The 24,379-nt window shown below is 42.2% G+C and overlaps 1 protein-coding gene across 46 annotated transcripts in view; it reads left to right on the forward strand.

The window, feature by feature from the left end:
• Nucleotides 1-24,379, forward strand: part of AKAP13 (A-kinase anchoring protein 13) — a 201,160-nt gene that overhangs the window by 72,516 nt on the left and 104,265 nt on the right. For all 46 annotated transcript variants that reach the window (XM_086849725.1, XM_086849721.1, XM_086849739.1 and 43 more), the window contains 3 exons: nucleotides 1,534-1,681; nucleotides 12,056-12,352; nucleotides 20,809-20,992. In XM_086849725.1, coding sequence (XP_086705851.1) covers nucleotides 1,534-1,681; nucleotides 12,056-12,352; nucleotides 20,809-20,992 — 629 coding nt within the window. The remainder of the gene's footprint in view (nucleotides 1-1,533; nucleotides 1,682-12,055; nucleotides 12,353-20,808; nucleotides 20,993-24,379) is intronic.

The following is a 24,379-nucleotide window of genomic DNA, read 5'->3' on the forward strand; positions in this document are numbered from 1 at the left end:
ACGGATGTACGGGAGGGCCTGGAAGTCTGGGAATTTTCTACAATAGTTGTACTTGACAAAGAGAAGGGATGAACTCAGTGATCTTCAGGGGGAGGTTTTAAAGGAAATGACATGTGTATTCTCTTGAATATGCAAATCAGAATTACATAATCTGCAATAGCAATAATAATAACAAAATGTTTTCCAGATTTGCAGCTGTAACCGTATGCTCAGTGGGGTGGTGGCAGAGAGCTGGCAGCCACAGCTGCCGTGTAAAACTGGGGCATCCACCTGGTTCTGATCTTGATAGAAAAGGGACAGAAGGTCACATCACAGACTGTTGTTCTCTGTGTCTTGTAGTTTATATAAATTTTTCAGGCTAATAAACGAAGTATGGGGAGACCCCAGAGGCATTTAAAAGCTGTGTAGATGTGGCACTTGGGGACATGGTTTAGTGATGGCTTGACAGTGCTGGGATAACAGATGGACCTGATGGTCTTGGAGGTCTTTTCCCGCCTAAATGAGTCTTGGGATTTTTTCAGATGAAAATGGGTCATTTAGTTCTGCAGTAACTATAAGCCATCTTCTTTCCCTGCTTTCCCTTCCCCATGGGATACCGAAATTGGTTCATATTGCCCCCATTCTTTCCTGTGCAGATGTGGGAATTTCAGGTGTATTTACTGTGCCCTTTGCTGGGTTAACTGTGATAACTGTGTGCACCTTTTATAAATATAATTTTTCCTGAGAGCAAAGGTGAGCTAAATACTAAAATATGCTGAGGTACCGAAGTAAACCCTCCATAATACTAAGCAGGAGAGTTTAACCAACATCATGAGAGGTTTTTTTCCCCTCGAGGCTTGAAGAACTGCAGTATTTGCTAACACACAGAGCTTTTCACCAAGGCATGAGCTTATGGATGAGAGAGAAGAGCTATCTGTACCACCACAGTTACTGTTTCTTTGTAAGGGAAATGGAAAAAAAATCTCAGTGGATATGAAACTTAGGTATCTTTGTGCATTTATGAGTTGTGGATGAGAGGTGTATTCAGTGATCAAGTTGGATCTATGGTTGCAGTGCTAGCTTGGACAGGGGAAATGTGAGCATTCAAGCAAGAATTAGGGTGTTTTTTTCAAATTTCTGAATGTGGAGACAATGTTAGGCCACTATCTCATTTCTGGAGTTTTACCTATCTATATATGATGGGATATGTCCCTCTCCCTCTCCCTCTCTCTTTCTCTCTCTATATATATGTGTGTGTGAGTACAAAAACCTTTGTGTGGGATGTACAAGTCTTTGTCAGATTTGGTGTGATTTCACTATATTGTTATTTTGAATATACTCTGGAGATTTCCACATGTCTCTTCCTAGAGAAACGTTCAGCATATTTCCTAAATGTTGGCTGGCTTTGTTACTACGGTTGACTTGCATATCTGAATCCTTTGAAAAGAGTGAATGAATGTAGAGTGTGACTCTTGTAGGAAGAGTAGTTTTATTTTAGATGATGCAGTTCTTGGTCATGTAAATGTAACCTTGTTTCTTGTTTTTTTTTCCTAGGGTGACTCTGTTATTACAGTGCAGCTGACTGAGGAAGATAAAGTTGAAGATGATGTAGTTTTTTACTTGGTCTTCACTGGATCAACTGTCCAACACTGCACAAGCACGAGAAAGATTAATCCTGGGAGTCTGGAGACAATTTCTCCTGGTAAACAATTGCCTTTCTTTGCATATCAGTGTATCAGTCTGTGAAATTTGGTTACTACAAGTGGACTGGAATGTAATGCTGTTTTCTTTGTTGTCTTTTTCCTCATTTACACGCTCACAAGGAGTGGAACATGTGGTTTGGATGACTGCTTTTGCCTTTTAAAGACCTCTTTCTTGATTTTTTTATTTTTGAGATTACTGTTATTTAATATGTAACTATGAGATGCTGTTGTAGAAAACTCATAGTCACACATACACATAGTAAAAAGCTTTTAAATGCAGGAAAGATGGTGGAAGATACATTTGTAAGGTTACAGAAGCTATTGCCCAAATGATGGACAGCCCCCTAAGTGTTAGCTACACTTATCATCTGCTAGACTGGATGAGGTTCACTGTGTCTTCCTGGTGAAATGCAGCCCTTTCTCCTAAATCCTGTTCAGCTCAGAGCCCACACAGCATTTCTGGAGCTGCTGCAGTACAGGTGATTGCTGCTTGGTGCCATCTTTCCGTGGCTGGTTCGGATGAGGTGGGTTTCCACATGAAAGCCCACCACTGTTTTTATCCTTTGTGCCACCAACAAAACAAAACCAACCGGCATTTCCCTTTGGTGACTTCAGGACCGTGGGAATGAGCGTGTTCCAGGCTGCAGTCCTCACCATTAACCTTTCATTCTGACTTGTTGCTATGCAGCACATTGCTACCAGTGTGAGAAAAACGCCTGACATTTTCGCTACACACAGTGTAGCACAGGCCATCAAGTGTTTTTCTTGGGTTTGTCTTTTTGCCTACCTCCTAAGTATTGTTGTGTGAGAGATGCACATGGAGTAAAATTTGGAGTTTTTTCTCTTGGGAATGAGTGGCTAAAAGTTGGCCACTCTGTTTTTTTCATTTCCTCCTCTTTTTGTGCTGTTCATGTTGTTCAGTTGGCTTGGGAAGAGAAGTCTTTTTATGTCTACTGATGACTGGAGCCCCGTGCAGTCAATTAGATTAATGCTTATTTTCTCCCAGAAGAGCAAGAGGGGGTGACTCCTTCCCTGCTTTTGTGTGGTGGGCGTGGGGCTCTGCCAGCCCTGCTCCAAATGACTTCACCTCTCCCTCGAGGCCGTGGCTGCTGCGCCAAGAAAGGAACTGAAAAGCTTCAGTGTTCCCTTCAGCCCATGTGGGAAGCAGTGCTGGATGGGATTTCCGGGCACTGGGAACGATGCTTTCCCATCACTGCTGTCCTTGCAGCACCGCTGCTGCCAGGTGGTACCAGAGTGATGCTCTGGGCACTGCCTGTCCTGCCAGCCCCAGACAGAACTGAGTCACTGGGGAGGGCTCCCTGCAGCTCGTTTTTTTGCTGTTAGTGGGAAATCTGACACCATTCATGATTCAAAAGGAAAAGAGGGAATTTCTCTCAATTGTTCCTTTAGCAATAATGGATTTTTATTATTTTTTTTTACCATGATCTTGTGTCATGTGAAGCTAGACTGGGATGGGTGCTGTCCCAAAATACAGCTTGTTTCAGACAGAGTTTTAAGGGACCTTTCAGAAAGATAGTATATCATTCCTGCACTATCCAGGGCTGTAAGGAAGAGGTGACATCTGAGATGTAAAGTAGCCATGTGGATAACACCCTTATCTGTGCAGATACCACATTTTGGTGAGACTAACTAAGAAAAGAATACTTCAGTGGTGAGAAGTTTGTTGGGTAAAGAAAAAACAAGAAATAGGAAAAGCCTAATTTTTTTCATACCCTCTGCTGACACCCTTGCATTTGTCCAGTGTTGTTTCAGCACTGACTACACTGATTTCAGTGGAAGTGTGACTTAGTGCAGCTCTTCTTCCTCCTCCTCCTCCTTCCTGGACGCACAGTGAATCTGTAATCATGTGTTTACTCTGTATATTCTGCAGTTGCCTTGGCGATGGCTGTGGTTACTCAGAGTGTTATTTGACCTCGAAGGGATTAGCCATGAACAACAGGCAGTGTGTGAGAGACCAGCCCTTGTTTAAACATCCAGCCCCGGGCACTTAGCAAGTGCTCTGCAAGAAAACTCCTGCAAACAGCTTTTAGCCAAAATCTCACCCTTTACTTCCAGCTCTGAGCATCTTTTATTTGTTCCTGTGATGCAAGGACTGTTGCACATCCCTGCCAGCACAGCAGCTCCTCGGGGACAGCCCAAGGGGATTACAGAAGGGCTGATTCCCTCAGGAGACTCTGCCTTCCTTCATCCTCCTCTGCATCCCTTCTGGACTCAAAGGCTCTTCCCTCATTCTTGCTCCAAGTCCTCAAAATTTCATGTGGTCCCCAGAAGACTTCTGATGAAGTCCACTAGCCACTGGGATGACAGGGGTGACTGTAATTCTATTAAAGTTGAAGTAAAAGCAAGCCTAGATTTGTAATTTATGTTTCTTGACTTTTTCAGTAGGTTTTTTGATGTATGGAGGTGTAAAAGACAAATTATTTCATTACATTTGCTGCCAAAATTAATCAGAATGTTTTAGCAAAGCCTTCAAATAAAAGCATATTTAAAAAGAAATCTTAACAACATAAAATTGTTTAGGTGAAATATTATAGAAAATGGAAATACAAGCTGTCAAAATACATCATAAATTCTCATTGTATGTGAAAATTCTCTGTATCCTGAGAGATTTTATTTAAATAAAAGCTTATTGCTGCAGATTTAAATGACTGCTGAATCTTACAGAATTTCTAGAGCAATGTGCCTCTTTCCTATGCTTTTTTAATCATCAGCCTTAAACACTGAATATATATAGTCCATCCTATTGTTCAAATGTGAGCTTTTATTTCTCTACATAACAAAAGAAAGGACTTCTGATTGTAAATTTATGGGAGCAGCTTTATTTTACCTGAAAACGTGGATAAAAAGAGATTCATCACTTCTTTGAACTTCAGAATACTTGTATTTATGCACTATCTCTGAAGAATGGGATGGATTATTTAGCCTGCCCTGCTGTTGGCTGTGTTAATTTCCCTTTGTAAGAAACAGATTCTCATCTGAGCTAATCAGTCATAACTGGAAGTGTCAAAATTAGCTGCTGAGATTCAAGAATTAGCCAGGGAATGATGTTTTGTGTGCTTTCAGTAGCTCTTCTGCCAGCTTAAGGACACACCAGGTTACATCACACATCATCAAAGCTTTTTTTTTGTCTCAGTGAAAAGCTACCAAAATCTTATTTAACTGTTGGCTTTACTGTCACGGTTACAGTTCTTCTAATTAATCTGGTTGAAATTCTCCCTAATGGAAGCAATATCAGAGGCATTGTGTAGTTCTTGAGCACAGTTTCAAGCACTTTTTTATCAGACACAGCGTTAAGGTGGCAGGTGGAGGTGTAAGGGTACTGGCAGTGCTCCAGTAGGGATCTCTGTGCAAAGGCTTGCCCACTGGAGTTTGGGTGATAAGAAAGCATCAAAAGTCTGAGCAGGGAAGGAAGCAGAGAAATGATACCATCTGTGCTGTGGTTAAACTGTTGTTTGCTGAATTTGTGCTGTTGGGGATGGATGTGTCCTCATAGGTCGCAGATGCTGGTCCTACTGATGTTGGTCATTAACTGAGCTTTTCAGCAAGTCCTTATTCCTACAGAAGCTGAGACTGCTGTAATCTTAATGCATTTTTTTCTTCCCACCATCTCTGCAAAGTAGGGAGGGTAGCTGAGGCCAAGCAGATTGCACATGGTAGTGAAGGAAATCTGTGTAAAGCAGGGAACTGAAACATTCATTGCAAGACAGCAGCCTTATCTCCTGCCTCTCTGCTAGAGCACCTTTTTCCCCAGTGGGGAAAAACCCAACCCAATAATAAAAATTCTCAAATCATGTTCTGACAAACAAACCAGCAGAAGAAGGAATGACCTCATCACTGTCCACACAAGTCAAAAGTCCCAACCACAGCTTGCTGTGGCCAGTGGAGGCCACTGAGTATCAGGAAGCTCTTGCGGAGATCTGGGGAAATTTTCTAGCAGGAGCTGATGTGCTGGGAGCTCCAGTGTTTGTGTGATGCATTTATTGCAAAAGTTTGCATGCCATCACCATAGCAGCTGTATTTTGCTTTGCATTTGATGACTGGTGTTCTGGAAAGTGTGGGAGACATGGGGGAAATTTGAAATGAAATTTCAAACGGGGAGAAACAATCCAGAAATCCAGAACTGCAGCAGCTCCTGATCAAATAAGTAAAGGGTAAGAAACACCTTGTCTGTGAGCCAGGTCACCAAAACAAGCAGTAAATTTTGTGAGATGTAATTGCCTTGGTGAGTACTGTTGCAATGTGTTGTATCACTCTGAGCTCTGTAATACCAAAATCACTTGTCTCATGTTTGTTGAACTCAAAAGGTGCAGGATTCTTGTGTGAGTTTCAAAGGAGAGGAGACTCAAAACTGGAAGTAGAAAAAGGGTCTGAGAGACTGTCTGTCTGCTGGTAGCTGCCTGCCAACAGTTTCCACAGGGCTGACACATTCTCATTGACTCACTCTGAGCCTTCTCTCCATCCTTAAGCTAAGGCAGAGAAATTTCGGTCTTTAACTTGTTCTTAATTCCATAGCTCTCAGAGTTCTTCTTTTTTGTGTTTTTTTCCTCCTTACTTTCTTTCTGCTAGTTAAAAGAATAAAAAAAATTAATTTCAGTTAGCTTGGAAATATCTTCATTTCAAACTTTTCTTTTACTGCGAAATCCTTTACATATGGTCATGCTTTATTCACTTCTACCACAGACTGTGTTTTCCCCTAAGAAACAACTCTTCATAGAAAAAGCTGTATTTCATGAATTACAATCTTTGTACTGGTAGACGAGAAGGGTAAACAAGTTGCATAACAAATGGCCACTTGGCAATACCAGTCATGGATTTGAAAATACTCTTAACTGTGAAACAAAAGCCCCCTTAAAATAGACTAAAACAGCACAGCCAAGAAGACTTTTTGTAATTCATCCTCTTCGGTGTATTTAATTGCTTGAGGCAGTGTAATTAAAAGGAAGTTATGCCCATACTAGATGACATCAGTCACAGGAAAAAGTGATTGAATCTGTGTTGAAATTATTTAAAATGTACTGTGTGGGGTCTTACACTTCTCTAGGTTTTTAGGGCATCTGCAGTGTGTAAAGGCCTTTAAAAAACATCTTCACCCACTCTTCAGTCTCTCTTTTACCTTTCCAGTGAAAGGTTTGGAAGGAAAAGCAGAGGCTCCTGTCCATTGCTGGTGCAGTGCCTGTGTGTTTCATAAAGCTTCCTGTGTTGCAAGAGTGAATACAGTAACTGTGTACATTTCACAAATGCACTTTAAAGATGGGCTCTGATTTTCAGAACCAGAGTTCAGTATTTCTGAAGCAGAAAAGAAGCACTTTTTGGATGGTCACAGGAGATCCCTTGGCTTCCTTTTCCACAAGCCACCAGATCAGATTTGCATCTCTTGGATGCAAATCTGAGATCCTTCATGAGGTTCACAGCATTTGTTGTCTGGTTTTCCTGTCCTTAAGTCTCTCTGTGAGACCTCTTTCAACCCAGCTCCACCATGGTAACTTGGAGGATGCAATTAGTCTTTAATCACCTACCAAGCAAACCCAAACATGTGCTTCCAGCAGGGCTTTAAATAGCTGCCCAGGCTGGGGGCCCATTGTTTGATAGCTCCAATGTCAATTCTGAAAATAGGAGGTTTGGACAGGATTTCCACTTTTGGAGGAGTAGGAAATGAAATCATCTTTTATAAAGCTCTATTTAGGGGTGTTTTGTCTCCATGTAGGCCTTGTTAAACAAGAAAAAGTCTGAAGGGTTCAGGTGATGCCCTTTTAACTGCACCCCAGATCACAGGCACAGGTAGCAATTGATGGACAGGTCTAAGCTGTACTTTAACTTACCTGCTAATGACTGGCAGCTGAGAAATCTCCCCATTCTGATGCTCGCTGATCTGCAGCAGTACCACTTAGAGGAAGCACAGGTATCATGCTGATACATCTCATCTCTTCAGGGATAAGAACAGACAGACCAGAGCACCATGTCTTCATTTTTCATTCTTGTATTTTCCCCAGAACAAGCTTCATTAAGTGTCCCCGTTCATTCCCAGTAAAGAATTCTTCAGTTCAAGAGCTGTTGTCTCATTTAAAATAATTTTGAAAGCATGGTTTCATATGTAGATGAGGAATTTGCTTTATAGCAGCAGAATTAGTTGCTGTACCCATCCCCTGCATAGACTGAAATAGTTTTTCAATTTCTGTATTTTCTTGCAATCTGTTGGTATTTCTCAGAACAGCTCGAAGTCAAGAGTTGTTTCCAAGCTAGATTTAAAGTAACTGAGGAGTAAAAGGAGAAATGGGATGAAATGCAATGTTGCTGGAATTAAGGGATGTATTGTTTGATTTTTATCACAGTTGAGGCAGCACACAAATGACCACATTTGATACCTGTGGCAAAAAAAAATGGATGAAGAAGGGAAGTGTAGCCATGCAGTCTGAGATGGTGTTGTAAAGCATGGAGATTTCTCATCCCTTCTCTGAGGTGCTCTCATCTGTGTGATTTATTCAGTTACCTGTGTTTTCAGCCTGTGGAAATGCAAACCTTTGAAAATAGGCTCATTCCTATTCCTGACTTTTGTGTTTTGACCCCAGTCAGCAACTAAGTCCCAGACAGCTGCCTCTTGTACCATGGGGAAGAGAATTGGAAGAGCAAAAGTGAGAAAATGTGAGTTGAGATAAAGCCAGGTTAATAGCAAAAGCCACATGCAAACAAAGCAAAACAAGGGATTAGATCACTGCTTTCCATGGGCATGCAGGTGTTCAGCCATCCTCGGGGCTCCATCACATCTAATGGAGATTTTCTCCTTCTTTCCTTAGCTCTATGCACTGACCATGACTCCATATGGTCTGGATATCCATCAGGTCACTTGGGGTCAGCTGTCTTTATTGTGTCCCCTCCTAACTCCTTGTGCCCGGTTCCTGATCACTGGTGGGGTGGGTGAGAAGAAGAGGCCTTGGGTCTGCATAAGCAATGCTCAGCAAGAAGGAAAATATGCCTGGATTATCAAAACTGTTTCCAGCACAAATCCAAAGCAGCCCCACACTAGCTACTGCAAAGAAAATTAACTCTGTTCCACCAGAACATCAAAACCAACCCATTGACACACCCAGAGTTTTTCCTTTTTCCCTTTTCAGTGTCAGACATTTTTCTGTTCCGTATCTAGGCAGGTTTATGAGGGGATTACAGCAGTCCATAGTGGATGGACACAGGTGATGGAACCACCCTGATGCTTGAATTGGTGCATAACTTGATGCTTGACTGGTGCATAACTTGGTGCTTAACCCATGTTAGAAGAAAGCCCTGCTGTCTGCCAGAGAGAGCAGAAAGGTGAGGCACAGGAGCAATGCTGGCTGTTCTGGCACTGCCTGGAGCTCTGTGATTGTGGATGAGTTACTTCACCTCATGAAAACAGATTTGGTTTGGCAGTGATAACACCTCCCAAGAGTCCAGAGAGCTCAGCTCCCTTCTGGTAATGCTCTGGGACAAGGGCTGTAAATATAGACATTAGTCCAAGCCATTGGATCTTTGATGTGGTGAGAAGTGTTGCTCCCACTGATGGTTCCTTCAGAAAGTTCCTGTATTGGGGACATGTTTGATCACATTGTTCCTGTAGCCATTTCAAAGCAGCGGGGCAGAGACCTCTTGAGCAATCTTTCTAGTATTGTCTGCTCTTGTTACATACTGGCTCCCCTTTCATTTGAACTGCTTGCCAGAAGTCAGAACCTGTCCCACGTTCTTAGCTCCATGTCTGACATCTTCTCAAATGTGAGAAAGTAGAACATCAAAGCACTGAAAGCAGTTGCCCTTCTGAAGAACATTCGCTAGGATTTAGCACGATGCTTGATGCTTGTTTGACCCTGTTAGTTAAAAATGGGTTGCCAGGTCTGTCACTTTCTCTTCTAGGCTGCATTCAACATTTGGGGAAGTTTCAGTAGAATCCTTGTTGGCCACAGGTCAGGACATGGTCTTTTTATCACCTTCCCTTGTGTTGCATTTTGCAGCTGGTGTTAACACACGCTCCATCCAAGGGAACTTTGTGTACATCCATGATGTGCTGCTTTAAGGAGACCACACGTCTTGACAGAGGTTTCTGCAGTTGTTGTCTGGATGGAGGAGCCTTTGCTGTCCCACAGCAGAGTTGTTTGGCATTGTGACGAGGAAGTGACTATCCCAAATAGTTTCTCTGTAGCTGCTCATGGGCCATTTTTGCCTGCTGCTTCAATCCTGAAAGTCTGCTGGCAGAGTAGTTGTATTCTAGGTTATTCTGCAGATGGGATTCTTATGGGAATAGACAGAAAATATTTTTTAAAAATTGAATCAAAGGTTTAGCTGTCTTCATGCTATTAAGGGAAGGCTTTTCTTGTGTTTGTTTTTCTTAAGCTCTGCATTCTAGCAACCTTCGCTGCTCTGCGTTAGGGAGAGCCCAGCTCACAGGATTTGAGTCAGCTCCTGTAGGCTGGCACAGCCCTCTCACAGTGGCACAGAGATCACTGCTTTCATGGAGACTGGAAACAAAATTATGTCTGTCTTCCCTGCTCTGTATTTGATGTCCTTAGGAAGATCAGCAGAGCAAGAAGGTGCAGGGGGAGGCATGCACAGTTCTAATTGTCTTTAAAGGCAAATTCCTCCAAAGTTGTACAGTTCCCCCCTCCACTTCTCCCTTGAACATTGGGGGCTTTTGCTGTCAGGATGTGTGGAATCTGTGAATTTCATCTGAGCAGCTGAGTACTAATACAGTAATTATTAGAATGCACATTTTCATTCACTATTTTCAAGAGCAGTAGAAGAAGTTCTTCCTACCTCTGTTCAAAACAACAAAATTAGTTAAATCTATTCTTTCAGCTTTCACATCATCCTCTTGCTAATTGCCATCTGGTGCTGGAAGGAAAGAAGTTTTCTCACCTTTTAGCTCCAGAACATCCTGGTTGTATTGAGCAGTTGCAGCAACATCCATGTGTGTTTTCCTCCCCTTCTCCACTTGCCTTTGATACCTTTCCAGCTGCATTTGCTCTCCTTAGGAAGCCACAGCCTCATCTCTGACAATTTTGGTGTTACCCGCAGTGTCCTAATAGCAGTTTTGACCTTTCAATTAACTTCAGGATTGCCTCTTTCAGCAGACAAAATCTGTACAGATGCCAAAAGCCTCAGAACAGATTTGTGAGGTTGGCTGAAAGACCATGAAGATTAGGGACATATTTTCCCTTTTGTCAGGCAAATCAACAGCAAAAGGACCCAAAAGAAGAAGGAAACTTTCCCACTGACCACAAATGGGAGCTTAAATTGAATTTTCAAGCCTTTAAAAATAAATCGTCATTTTGTATTTAATTAAGCAGGGTTTCATGAATGTGGTAGTATGCTGAAGTCATGGGCAAAAAAGAAGCTTTTCCAGTAATTAGTGCAGGGTCCACGCTGTTCTGGCAAAAACAGCCATGACGTCAGTCTGAGGCTGGAACAAGAAACTGCTACACAGTGAACTTGAAACACAAACCTTATTATTGAAGGGGCATGTCTGACAACTACAAGTTCTGGTTGTGTTGAACACATAGTATATTTTTCCTTTTAAAATTCCAAAAAGGTGTTTGGTTTGGTTTGGTGTTTGCTTTTTTTTTTTCCCCTCAAGTTTCTGAGTCAATGAAATTGCTGCCATGCCAGGGCCTCCTTTGTCCTGTTTCCCCTCGCCTAAATAAATAATGAAATTACCAAACTTCCAACCCTCCTGTTTTGTAAATATGGAAAGTGGCCATTTCCATGTTTTTATTTAGCAGAAGCAGCTTAGTTTTTAGTTTTGTCATGTGAACCCAAATGCAAGGGGCAGGTGCAGCAATGAGCACACACAGGGCATGCCCAGGCAGGTCGTGCTCTCACAGCCATTAGATCTTTGTTTTAGGTGGAATTTCAATGTTTTCAGTGCAAGCCAAGTGTTGTGACAGCATTTGGAGTATGTAGCTTTGCAACACTCAGATTCCAGTTTCTGATGAGTTACTGGAGAGCTGCAAAAGAAGAGTTTGTCCGTAGAACCTGGCTTTTGGTACGTTAGCAAAATCTCTTACTTAAATTACTTAAAACTCTTGAGATTGCTTGTTGCTGAATATAAATTGCCTGGGTGGCTTATAGTTCTTGGTTTATACTGGGACAGAGAAGAGTGATACATATTTTCCTTTTAAAATCTATAACAAATACTTATCTCTTATGATACATATAAATTCCAAAGACAGCATTATTTTTCGAGTTGTGACCCTCAATAACTTGGTCTTATTTGATTTAATGCAAAGAGTGTGTGTGTATGCCAAAGGAATTGCTCAGTTGTGTTTCCTCAGCCCATGCAAATTTTCTTTTTTTTTTTTTTTTTAACCATTTGTCTGAATTTTGTTTTGCAGGCCATGACTGCTGTGAGACAGTGAAGGTGGCACTTTGTGCCTCTAGAGAAGGTCACCCCGTTCTGGTTGTGGCAGAAGAGAGTTTCCAGTTTGTCCAGGACGAAGCCTACGATGCCGCCCAGTTTCTGGCCAGCTGTGCTGGCAACCAGCAGGCGCTGAATTTCACACGCTTCTTGGACCGGTCACGGCCACCTGCTGCAGACGTGGACTTCTTGGATGAGAAGGTGGCCTTGGCATTTCGACACCTGAAGCTGCCTGCAGAATGGAACGTGCTGGGAGCGGACCAGTCCCTGAGCGGTGAGGACTTGTGGGACACAGTGAGATTTGAGGGTTGGGGAGAGCTAAAAAGCCTGGGAGAAAGGGTTCCCTGCCTTGGGAACCTGCCATGTACCTTCCAAAGGGTGTGGTGGCCTCTGTGCTCAGAGATGGGATGTGATGTCCATCCACACCCCATATCTTGCCCTTCAGCCTCCTTAAAATATGTAAGGTATAAAATATATAATCATAAGTCAGGTTTTCTCTGGGTCTTCTCATATGAAACAGCATGAGCTGACAGTCAGTGTTTTCACATAAAGCCTGACAGGGTTTTTTTATGTGTGTAACAGTGGCATGTGTATCAGTATAGTGCTCTGTTCTGAAAGAAGCCTCTGTGTAGAATATCTGATGCTCCTGGAAATATCCTTGTGCCAGAAATTTGGCACTTGCAGTAAATATTTGTTTTGTAGCACAGGTGCAAAATGACTGTAACATGAAAAATACATGTGATTGTTCTTGGAGAACTCAGGGCTCTGGCCCTGAGGGTTTATATAACATCCCTGGTTGCACACAGCATGGGTTAACACTGCAGTTTCCCAAAATAAGCCTGGACAATTTTGCAAATAAAAGAAGGGAAGGATGGGAAAACTTAACCCTTAACCACAGCAGTGAGGGCTACTGAGAGCTTATAAATAAACCCCAAGGCTGGCCCTAAGTCTCTTGTGGCTGCTGAAGCAGAAGTGCTGAGATGTTCAGGGTGCTGTGGTGTGTCTGTATCCTTGCAGTTCTGCTTCTTTTGTCACAAGGGGTTTTGTAAAAGGAAAGACATGTGGGACCAGGAGACTAATTCCAGTATGTTCAAATCCTTGCTGTAAATTTTCAGGGTATTTCGGCAAACAGTTTCACTTCAGGAATGTGACTGTGAGGCATCTGTTATCTTCTGTAAGATGCAATGGCACAAACACTAGGGCTGGGTGCAGCAGGTTCAGTTCTGGTCACTGCAATAGGGTTTTCCACAGATTTTCCTGCTTTATTTTTATCCAGCTTGCTGTCTGCTTTTGTAATGCTCAATACAAGGAGACAATTCCCATGTTAGCAGACATTAAAATATTTGATCATATTTAATGGATCCTTGTAGGGATTCAGCAGCTGTCATATGTTTACAAGGAGATAAACACTAGAGATAAACACTTGGTATTCTTTTCCTCTGCGTGGAAGTCACTGATGTTTCTTTCTGCATTTGAAAAGTGTTGTGATAATGCAGACATTTCTGGTTTAAGTGATACAAATATGATCAGAGTGATCTTAACAAAGACTTTGAAACTCTGAATTGTTGCTGATATTGCAGGAAGTCTGAGATCTGGTTTCTCTTTTTTACTTTGATTATTCTTTGGAAAATCAGCCCTTAGGGAAATCAGGCCATAAGATTTACGTTGGTTTCCTCAGCGTGTGCTGGTGTGCCAGGAAGTTGTGGTTATGCAGGGCTCTGTATGTTAATAGATTTGCATCCACAGTGAGAAGAGAAAGCTCTGATGTGCCATATTCTGTAACTCTTGGGTGTTTTGGCATCTTGTGGTGAAGTGTGTATAGATAGAAGTGAATAACTATAATGTCACTAAATGCAAATTTAATTGAAGAATATTAGTGATATAAAATATGTTCCAGAGCTATCTGGTAGGTTTTTTTGCAGTGAGATATTTACACATAGGGAATTTGGGGGAATTTTTGTGTTTGTGGCAGGAAGGATTTGCATGCAGAAGCATCCTTTTGGTCACAAAACTCTGTTTTGCTAGAGTGGGATGGAAGAGATGTCCCTGGTTCATGATGGAGCGCTAGATTAGAAAAACCTCTGTACTAACATATAGCACCCTTATACTGGTGCTTGTGTGTTGATTTGTGTGTGGGAGAGAGAAAAGCACTGCAGGGATTGCACTGTAGGAACATTTGAACAATTAGGCACATGCTGGCCAATGCCTGCAGTGGGACACCCTGTCCTGCACTGCTTCACTACCTAAGAACAGCTATTGCAATTCATGCTTCACATTTCCCTAAATGTCAGCACCAGATAACTTCAAATAACCTTCTCGAGGGAGAAAATACTATAGAAATGAGAACAAAAGAAAATGTCAGATCCCTTCTTGAAAGATGTTTAGCGTTGCCTCTGAGCTGGCACGTCTCTATGGGCTCTTGTGGGCTGGAAACAAAACGCTGCTGTTCAGCAAAACCTCTGAAGGCAGGAGCGAGCCGGGAGCCTCCGCCAGCTCCTGGAATGCCACAGCCTGATGGGGAACTGCTGCTCAGAGGAGAATGCTGTTGTCAAACACATTTAAAGGTCAGTTTTTCAAAGGCCTGGAGTAGGAGCCTAACTAAAGTTAGGCAAAAGTTAGGAAGTGATGGCTTTCTGCAGGCAGAAGCTGGGTAGAAGATCTACCACTGAGCACAGCTCCAGGCTGAATTTTGAGGAGGGGGTGGTTTTGTATGGAGGCTTCTCCTTGCTTTTGCCTGCACCCAGCCTTGGCTTCGAGCAGAGGGCAGGGAGTTCACTTGCTGTCATCCCACAGGGCAGAGGAGCTGTGGAAAGCTTCACCCACCTGAGTCTCTTGAGGCTGTTGAACTCATGTGCTGTGTCAGTAACCAGACACAGCCGCAGAACTGGCCATGGGAGCACCTGACATCAGAGGTCCTCGGGCTCCCTTCTCCTGCTGGGACAGGCAGAGGGTACTCAACCATTTGTGTACTCAACCATGCTCAAGCTAGGCATGAACTGGGAGGCAGAAGAGAGCTCAGGACAGTGTGTGGCTGGGGAAGAGCATGGTCCCTGAGACACAGCTGTGCTCTTCACCTGGCATACACTGTCCCTCCTCAGCAAGCAGTTCCTGGGCCATGCTCTTAGTTATCTATCTGTATGAACTCCAGTGGAATCCACAGTTTCAGAATATCCATAATTAAGGATTAGTCTTGTTAGTGTGGTATTCCAAACACAGCATTTCTTTCAGGTGCCATATAATCATGTCTGTCTTAATAATTACAACTGCACTGTAACTTTCTAAAGAACGTAGTTGTTACTGCTGTCAAAAGTGGGGCTATTTACTGTTCTCAGTGGCATTTAAAGGCAGCTGTCTAAATGGAACAGATTGTTACACTTTATGTCTAGAAAACAAAATTTAATATGTATCCTGAGGATGTATGCAATGTAAATACAGGACTATGATGTTCTATTTTAAATTACTGAAGAGAAAATAAGCTAACTAGAAAACCACAACTGAATATTTTGAGGTATGAGTAATGATTATGGCTTGTTTATATTGAAGTGGGATGAAAAAAATTAGGGTGGATCTGAAGCTCAGGTATGAAAAGCTTAGAGAGCTTAATTGTATCACTAGTAAACAGATCACTTTCAAAATAACTTGGAAGTAATATTCTGATGAAACCTTTGAGGAAACAGTCTTTCCATTTTGCTTATTTAAAAGTGAGTGGTGAAACCCAGAGCTATGGTTGATTTTTGGTTGTGTGAGCTTTGTGAGGTGGTGCTTCAGGAGCTGGTTAATGTTGGCAGAGGTTGCTGTGATTACCATGATATGGAGCAATTCCCCGGGGAGTGTAAGGGCTTCTGTGAGATAGTGAGCCAGGTTTTCAAGCAGATAACCAGGAGACCATCAGATTAGATGGAGCACTTAACTGATTGCAGTTACTGATGTGTTGAGTATGTACAGCTTCCCAGAAATGCTCCGGGATAAACATCCTTCGATAAGTACTGTTTGGGAAACTGAACTCCATGACCTCTCCAGGTTGGGGGGTGGGTATAGAGGGAAACTCTCTGCCCTGGTTTGAAATAGTCTGAATGTATTAGGATTATGGGTTTAATAGTTTCATGTACAAAACCAGTAGGATTTCAATGTAGAGAACAACATGAATATCACTGGGAATAGAGATCATGAATTGTTGTTTTTTTTTTTCATGAAGGGAGAATATCCGGAGAGAAACTCACCAAAAAAACAACCTTATTTTAAGCAAAAAAACCTAAAAAAACTTTAAAAAACTTTCAGAATTTGGTTATTAGTACCTAGTCTTTTTTCCCATGGGAGGATGCTAAAGTTATGGTACCGATGATGTATTTCAGACAGGGAGCTTTAATCTGTTCATCTTCTGCACTCTTGTTATGGTTTCTGTTGGAACCCTTTCAATGTAATAGTTACAGGTGTTCTTTTGGTTGGGTTCATATCCTTTCCAGTCTGCTGCTCAGCTTCTGTGCTCTCTGATAAAGGACGGTATGGCATAAATCACCACGATCTGTTCAGTGCCAACAGCACAAAGTGCTCTGTTCAGCAGCAGTCCTTGATAAGATGTAAAAAGTCTTTTCCATACCTATATTTAGTGCCCTCTGCAGTGGAAAATGGGAAGCAGAAAGCAGTTCTTGTTCAGACAGCATCAGAAATGGGCTGCTCAAGACTGAGATGTACCATTTAGTCTGTGGCCGAGAAATTGTTGGCATGAGAGTGCTCCTTTTCCCTTTGATATTAGTGGGAATGGGGACATGGAGATCTTTTGGTGTGCTTTGAAAAATTTCTTGTTTATCAGATTAAGAAAGGAATTATCCGCACATCTTTTTATTAACTGAGCTCGTAACTCCAAACACAGCAACTTTGCCTTGACCTTTCTGCAGTGCAGTTGTCTGCTGGATCCTTCCTCAGGACCTCAGTGTGAGGTGGCAGCTTGGTTCTGGGTTTTTTCACCCTTGTTTCTCAAGGATTGATATGAGCAGTGAGAACATTTCCAGCAGAAAGCAAGATTTTGAGACCAGAAGTGATGGTAGATTTCCAAATTGCTGAGTGTACATGAGTTTGGGTGAGAACCGAGTAAAGGTCCATGAGCACAGGAAGATGAAGGAATGCTACCCCATTCCATGGTTGGCTCATGAGATGTCTCAGGGCATGGAGGATAAACTGAGCATTAGGTGTAGGTTGCTCTATCTGGAAAGTTATTTTAAAAAAGGAACAGTAGTGTATTTTTTTTTATTTCTTTGTTATTTAGTCAGGTTTAAAATAAAAGTTTTCATTTAGTGTTCTTGGGCATGTCATACCCAAAGTTTGGGGTTTTTTTTCCTTCAATGCTTACTTGTTTTGTGCTAATAGAACCTTAAACCTTAATCCTTTACTATTAGCAAAGTACATATGACAGTCTTCTATGGAAATTTGTTCCTCAGTTGCGCAGATAAACTGTCTGTTCGTGTATCACAGCAGAAAAAAATTACAGAAAAATAATATATCCAAAGTCTTGTGTTTTGCCAGCTGGACTAGAGTACCCTGCCATTATGGGGCAATAATCATATGTTTCAACTCTTGCCTATTACTAGGAAACGAGGAAGAAACAAAACAATCTTGGCCTTTTCAGTATCGTGTGTCTTGTATTTCCACAATTTCCTAGTTACCAGAAGCTTCTTGTTGACATTCAGATGTCAGCCATTTTAAGACGAGCTCTTGCTTGGTATGTGGTAGGAGAAGGAGCTCTGGCTTTTGCATGTTAAAGCTTCTGATATTCTTCCATGTGTGGGACATTTTGTAGCATGACAAGATCATAAAATCATTGACTGTATTTCCAGCATTTTGTGTAACAAGCTTCATCCCTTCAAAGGTAGGAAGTTTGAAGGGATCTGTCTGTCTTCCTCCCCTCTCCATCCAGAAAAACGTCCCTACGTGAGGCAGACCAGCTCTTGTCTAGTTTTGAGCACCACCACACACCAACAGATGTGTTTTCATTATGTATTAGTAGTTAATCCAGCCCACAGATGGCACATGCCTCTCTAACTGTCACCATGCAAGTTTTGCACACTCCAGAACCTTCCAAAGCCATTGCCTGGGGCCCCTGCAGTTGTTGGATGTACAGTACTTTGTCTCTTTGCTGCCATCATCTGTGCCCATCTGTTAGGGTGGCCTCATGCCAGGTTCTGTGTCAGGCAGAGCCTTCCAAAAGTGGATGGTGAGCCTGTGTGTTTAATATGCTCTGTGGCAGCACGCCACCTCCTCTTGTACAGATCCTGTGTGCACACTGTCACTGCCCAAAGGCATCAGGGCAGGCCACATTCACTTCAGTTGTGTTTGCAGACACCTCCATCCAAACTCTGGAGCTACCCTGTCCACTGATTCCATGATAAAGAAGATTGTTTCAATAGAACAGGAAAGATGTTCTCAGAAGGAAGGTGCAGTCATATCAGCAGATTGGGACAACTGGGGAGGCATTGTGACAACTGGGAGGGGCCATTTCATCTTTGGACATACGAGACAGAGAGAAGCACCCATTTGGCTCAGGGACAAGAGGAATATCTGCCTGCATCTTGCAGAACTTGCAGTTGGTAGTGTGTGTTTAGTGGTGAACCATGAGCTGGTGAGCAGAAGATGCCTCTCCCTATGGGTAATGCTCTCAGCTGCAGGAGGAGGAAGCATTTCGGTTCAGGGATCTGTGCTTATGCTTTGCAGGTCTACACTGCTCAGCTCTGGGGCAAGACTGTCCATTCTAGTTAGGAAGATGATTTTCCCTTTCAGCAAAGCAGCCATAACAGGAGATCCCATGCAAGAACAGAATGTGGCCAGCCCAGTGGAACACATTCTTTATTTAGATGGCAGTTGTTTAACAGAAGTGCTTTTGTGCCTCCTGCATCTCTGTTGGAAGAATTACACCACATTCATTATTTTGGCTCTGGCATTCAGTGTACAGGTAGTGTGGGAGCTTTGTGCATATATGAGTGCTTTGAGTAAGATACTGAGTAAAACATTGGGCATTGGCTTTTACTCTGGAAAAGTCCTACCTGTATCCACATTTTGCAGCCTCATCAGTTGTGTCTGTCTATATGTTCTGTTATATTTCTTTTTTCTTTAAATCCAGGGCTGCAGCCATTGATTAACCTCCATGTTGTGCTATTTCTAAATCATTACACTCTATAACATTTAATATCCAAATCCTTCTCATTACTTAACCAAAGGCTGAGAATTTGTCTCTGGGAGAGCTCATCTTTTCTCTGATCAGCTGGAACCTCCATTCAGACACTCTGGTGTATTCAGGGCAGCTTGGTTTTGCTTTACGGTAATCAAGAGGAGATTGGGGGAAGACTTGGTTTGTAGCCCAGAGACCTAATTTGGAGTCATTCAGAAGAGAAATGGTGCCAGAAAGCCTTTGGTTCTTGCATACAGATTAGTTCTTCAGAATTTGATCCAAAAAGTTGTGAAAAATTGTGTGTGAGGCAGGGGAGAGCTGCCTGGTTTTGCTTTGTTTTGTTTTTCACCAAAGGTCTTAATGATGTCCCAAAAGTAAGTAAATTAGCAAGAAAAACAGCAGCACTTTGAAGAAGTGATTTCTCTTGGGGCATACTTCTTAAAGAAAAAAATTAAATCCTAAAGCCATTATGTGCATGCATTTTAAAACCTGTTGTATAGGTTTGGCTGCCACCCAAATTAATAACCCAATAAATCATTTCTGTGATACTAAAGGGTTTGTACCAAGTGTGCTCACTGGCACGGCTTTCTGAGACCCAGTTGGTGCGTTTTTGTTGTTGCTGTCAGTCAATACTGAAATCCTTTGTTAATTAAAAGAACAAATTTTTATTTCTTGCAGTTTTTTTAACCCAAATACTTTTGCCTTTCATACAGAAATAACAAGCTTTGATCTGCAAATGCTGGATTTCAGCAGTGCATCTGGAGCTCATTTCTGGTTAAAGCTTTTCAGAGCATCATTCTAGGGCTGCAGCTTTTGGAGTAGGGGGATATTTTTCTGAGATGAAAGCTCAGGCTCAAGAGTGACTTTTACCAAATTAGAAGGTCACGGTTATTAAATACAAAAAGCAGCAATGGAGATTGGTGGCTTATAAATGCTGCTTCTCAGAATGACAGAGCTACTGTATTAAGCTGAGAAAAGCTGGTCTTGAGGCATAATCAAACCAGGAAAGAAAACGTTTGGGGTTTTGTTTCTTTGTTTGGTTTTTGTTTGTTTGTTTGTTTTTTTCTCTATGAGTTCTTAACCAGTTCTCTTTTATAACTGTTTTGGATATGTGCATCAAATGTATTTTTTTTTTTTTTTTCTTCTTCATGCCTTGGGGTAAATCAGCATCCTGTTAGATAAAATTTGTCTCTCCCTAAAACCTGGTCCTGGTTTTGTAAGGAGGAGGTTTGGACATCCAGGAAAACCCACCTGACCACACTTCTGTTTGGGTGTGCTGTGGCTTGCTGGTGGCTGTGGCTGTTCAGGAAATGGTGGGGTTTTCACATTGACTGCTGTGGTCAATCTCAGCATGAGAGGTCCTGAGCACTTCCAGTCCCACCGAAGCACGTCCCTCACTTTCAGACTGGTGTCTCCTGGATATTGGCAACCAGGCTGTTTTTGCAGGTGCTGCAGGTTCCTTTGGGCTGTCAGCTCCCTGCCAGCCGCTGTGTGCTGGGGATGTGGGGTATAACATTCCCCTAACCCACAAGCCTACAGATTCCCATTTCTTTGTTTTTCTCCCTTCCCAGAGAACATCCCTCGGGAGACTCTGATGCATTTTGCGGTGAGGCTGGGTCTGCTGCGGCTGACGTGGTTTCTGCTCCAGCAGCCGGGGGGAAGAGGAGCTCTCAGCATCCACAACAACGAAGGGGCAACGCCTGTGAGCTTGGCCTTGGAGAGGGGCTACCAGAAGCTGCACCAACTTCTGACAGAGTAAGGATGATTTGGTGGTTCCTCTGCTGGTTTTCCATTCTCTACCACGCTTGGCTTTGCTGTACATTATCACTCAATGGTGGCTGAGTGCTATATTCCATCCTTAAAGGCAATTTTGGTATAATTTTGCTTTTACTATTCTTGCTAGTGGAAATGGGGGCAGTCCTAAGGGTTATGGAGAAATGCAGTAATATTTTTGGGGGGGTTTTCTTGTTGCTCAGTATTCTGCTTCCAGCTGTCTTGTAAAGTCCAAAGTGAGTCACTGTAATATTGACTAATTAAGACAAATCTTATGCAAACACAAATGAAAAAGCTTTTCTTCAAACAAGCACAACTGCCCAAAAGAGGGGAGCTAACAGGCATTGTGGTGGTGGTGGACTGTTGTGTTCTTACTTTTTAGAGGGAGTTTTTTAGTTAAATTAAATAGTGATCATTATACTGAAATAAGGCAGCATCTTGTAAAGAGTAGGTTAAAAAAATAAGGTAAGAAATAATTCAAATATTTAAAGAAGAACAATATTTAACAGAAACAGGTCTCTTGTAAATGGTCTTGAGAAACAGCCAGGTCTTACAACACATAGCAAGTAACTAGTGGCATGAGCATTTATTGCACTGCTTTACAAGGAATTCTTTGGAAGAGGGCAAGTTGGTTTTTAGCATCAAATGTTTGGAGATCCAACTTTAATAGCTGAGGCTAATAAAGACAAAGAACTTAAAATAATCTTCAGGAGGCTGTTTGTATAGGAGAAAAGATTTAGTCTCCATGTGTGTTTTTGTGATGCCTGCTTCTCTTAAGCTTTGTTATAAACTTTGTGTTTCTGAATTGTGTTTCTGAATATCTTCTCGTATACTTGGGGTTTATTCTGAGTGACCCAATGTCGTGTTTAGGAGTCTGCTGTCTTGTCCATGTTATCATGCAACATTCCCTGTTACAAGCTGTAAATTATTCTGCTTTCTGTAGTTGTTGGATGCAGTGTTGAGGGGTAAAAAATATGATCTGTATTTCTGGAGTGATTGCATTTAAGTTTTATCCTTAAATTCAGGTAGCTACATGGAAAGTGAGTGAAGGAGAAGGTGCAGGGTGGGATGGGACCTATACCCAAATACCTTCTTCTCCACTCTTGCATTAAGAGAGGATAACAGTGTTATATTTTTATCCATCAAGGTCAACAGTGAAAACTCAACTATCTCACAGGCTATATTGTAAAAATGGGATGTGCAAATTCATCCTGTAACTGCAGCAAGGTTCTCCAAGGTGAGACTAACCACATTAACAGGCTTTACATACTGTCAGGAAGCTTAAGCTGGCCAAAACTTGATTATAGAGCTCACAACAAATACAGCAACCCAAATGCGAGTAGAGCTGGTAATTTAAATAAAAATGGGAAGTAAACAAAACTATTACAACAGCTATTAATGTATTTGGTGAAATATTTCACAACTGGCTCCAGTTTTGGAATGGCAGTTCTCACTTAGTGGGATGAGAAGAGGAATTGGGATTCCTGTGCCATTGGCTTTAAGGAATGCTGCTGGCCCAATCCATGGCATTTCTCTGATGACCTTTGCAGTTTGTCTTTGGAAATAAGACAAGCAGTTGCAGAAATGTTACCATCAAGGTCCCAATTCCTGTTCTTCTTGGTATGTCCTTAAACTGTTGGTTGTGATTTGTTTTCCTCTTGGACTGCTGGGTAGAAATAAAATGTATAAACATCTGACAGCCATGCCACATGACTGAAAACTCTTCTATTCCTGTGAAGCCCTACAAACAGAAGTCCATGGGTGCTGGAAATCCTGGTTCCCTTTCTCAGTGGGTGGAATGGTGGTGGAGCATTGGGATTGACTGGAGCAGTGACATGGGGATGGCCACAGCCCTTCCCCACAGGAGGGTGATGGTGGCAAAATGGGCACATCCTGATTCCCCAGCAGTGATTTTTTTTATTGTGCTGAGCATTTTCTGCAATAAGATGGGACTGAGCCTTGAAAATCCCTGTTGGGAGGAGAAATACTGAGCTGCAAAACACAGAAAACACAAAGGACACTGTACAACCTCCTTTCTGCACTCTGCTATGCTCATGCTGTATAATCCATGCACACAAATTTGGCACACAGCTCGTCCCACTCAGCAAAACACAGAGCAGCAACGCATGTTAGTGAGGGCCCCTACAAAGGAGTCATTATTTTTACAAGTAATTAAACTGCACTCTGCCAACTAAATGAATGCAGTGTATTTTGTGATGCATTATCCTTGGGGGGAATTTATTGTTCTCTTGCTTGCTAATTTGCAGGACCATGCTTTCTACAATGATTCTCCCAGCCAGCATTGGGAAGGGGTGAAATTTTGCCATAATTAGGATACAATTATTAAAGAGCAGACATAAAACCTTCTCCATTGTTGTAGTTTTGCCTTGGTTTGTCTGCAAAGTAGCTTGATTCAACTGCAGTGTAAATATTTTTCTCAAAACCTAATTTCACATTCAAAAATGACATTTTGAATTTCTGTTTATCTGATGAACTTTCCCTTCTCAGCTTTTGCAGTACTTCATGTAAGAAAAATAAAAGATGCTTCCTATGTAAGTTTTCCATCCCTGGAAGTATTCTGTTCTTGGGTGTGCACTGGCTTTTCATCCTCAGACAGGAAAGGTGCATGGACTGGTTCTTCTGAGACCTGAGCAAGGAGCTGTCACAGAGCCCGTACACATGGGATTGAAAGTCAACAGCAGCATCATTAATAAATATTCATATAAGCAAATAAATATTCATTATCAATAAACATTCATCAGTTGTGTATCATTCCTGAGGGGACTTGTTTTATTTCCAGGATGGAAACTGTGCAGTGAAGAGTGTCCTGCAGGGCAGATGGAATACGATAGTGCAGAAAGGCAGTAGTTTTATAGGAGAAAAAAAATATATAAAGTTTTTTAGGTAAAGATAACTTTGGAAATGGTGCAGTTTGCAAAGCCTCTTTGAGTTCCAGCTGTTTCCAGAGTGAAGGGTCTGTGGTTGGAGCCTGTTTCTCCCCGCTGTTGGAGCAGGGTGATGCTGACTGCAGGATGCTGGCTCTGCAGGGGCAGCACAGTTGTTGAACAGGCTGCTGGAGCTCTGGGAGGAGCTGGACAGCTGCAGAGTGCAGGAGCTGCTGTTCCCCAGCGCACTCAGGGCAGTAACACAATCCCCTGCCAGCTCCATGTTCTGCAGGGCTCTTGCTGCAGTGGGGAAAATGGCTTCAAGACACCGGGAGCGTGCGGGATTGCAGAGAGGTTGGAAGTGCTGCTTTGTAAAACGTACAAACACTGATCTGGTTGCTGATTTTATTTCTGTTTAGTAACATTTCTTTCCCCAGCAAAGCCAAACACTTGTAGTTCCTTTGCAGCTGAGAGTGATTTATGT

The sequence above is a fragment of the Cyanistes caeruleus genome, chromosome 13, assembly GCF_971803275.1.
Source record: "Cyanistes caeruleus chromosome 13, bCyaCae1.hap1.1, whole genome shotgun sequence".
NCBI lineage: Eukaryota > Metazoa > Chordata > Aves > Passeriformes > Paridae > Cyanistes > Cyanistes caeruleus.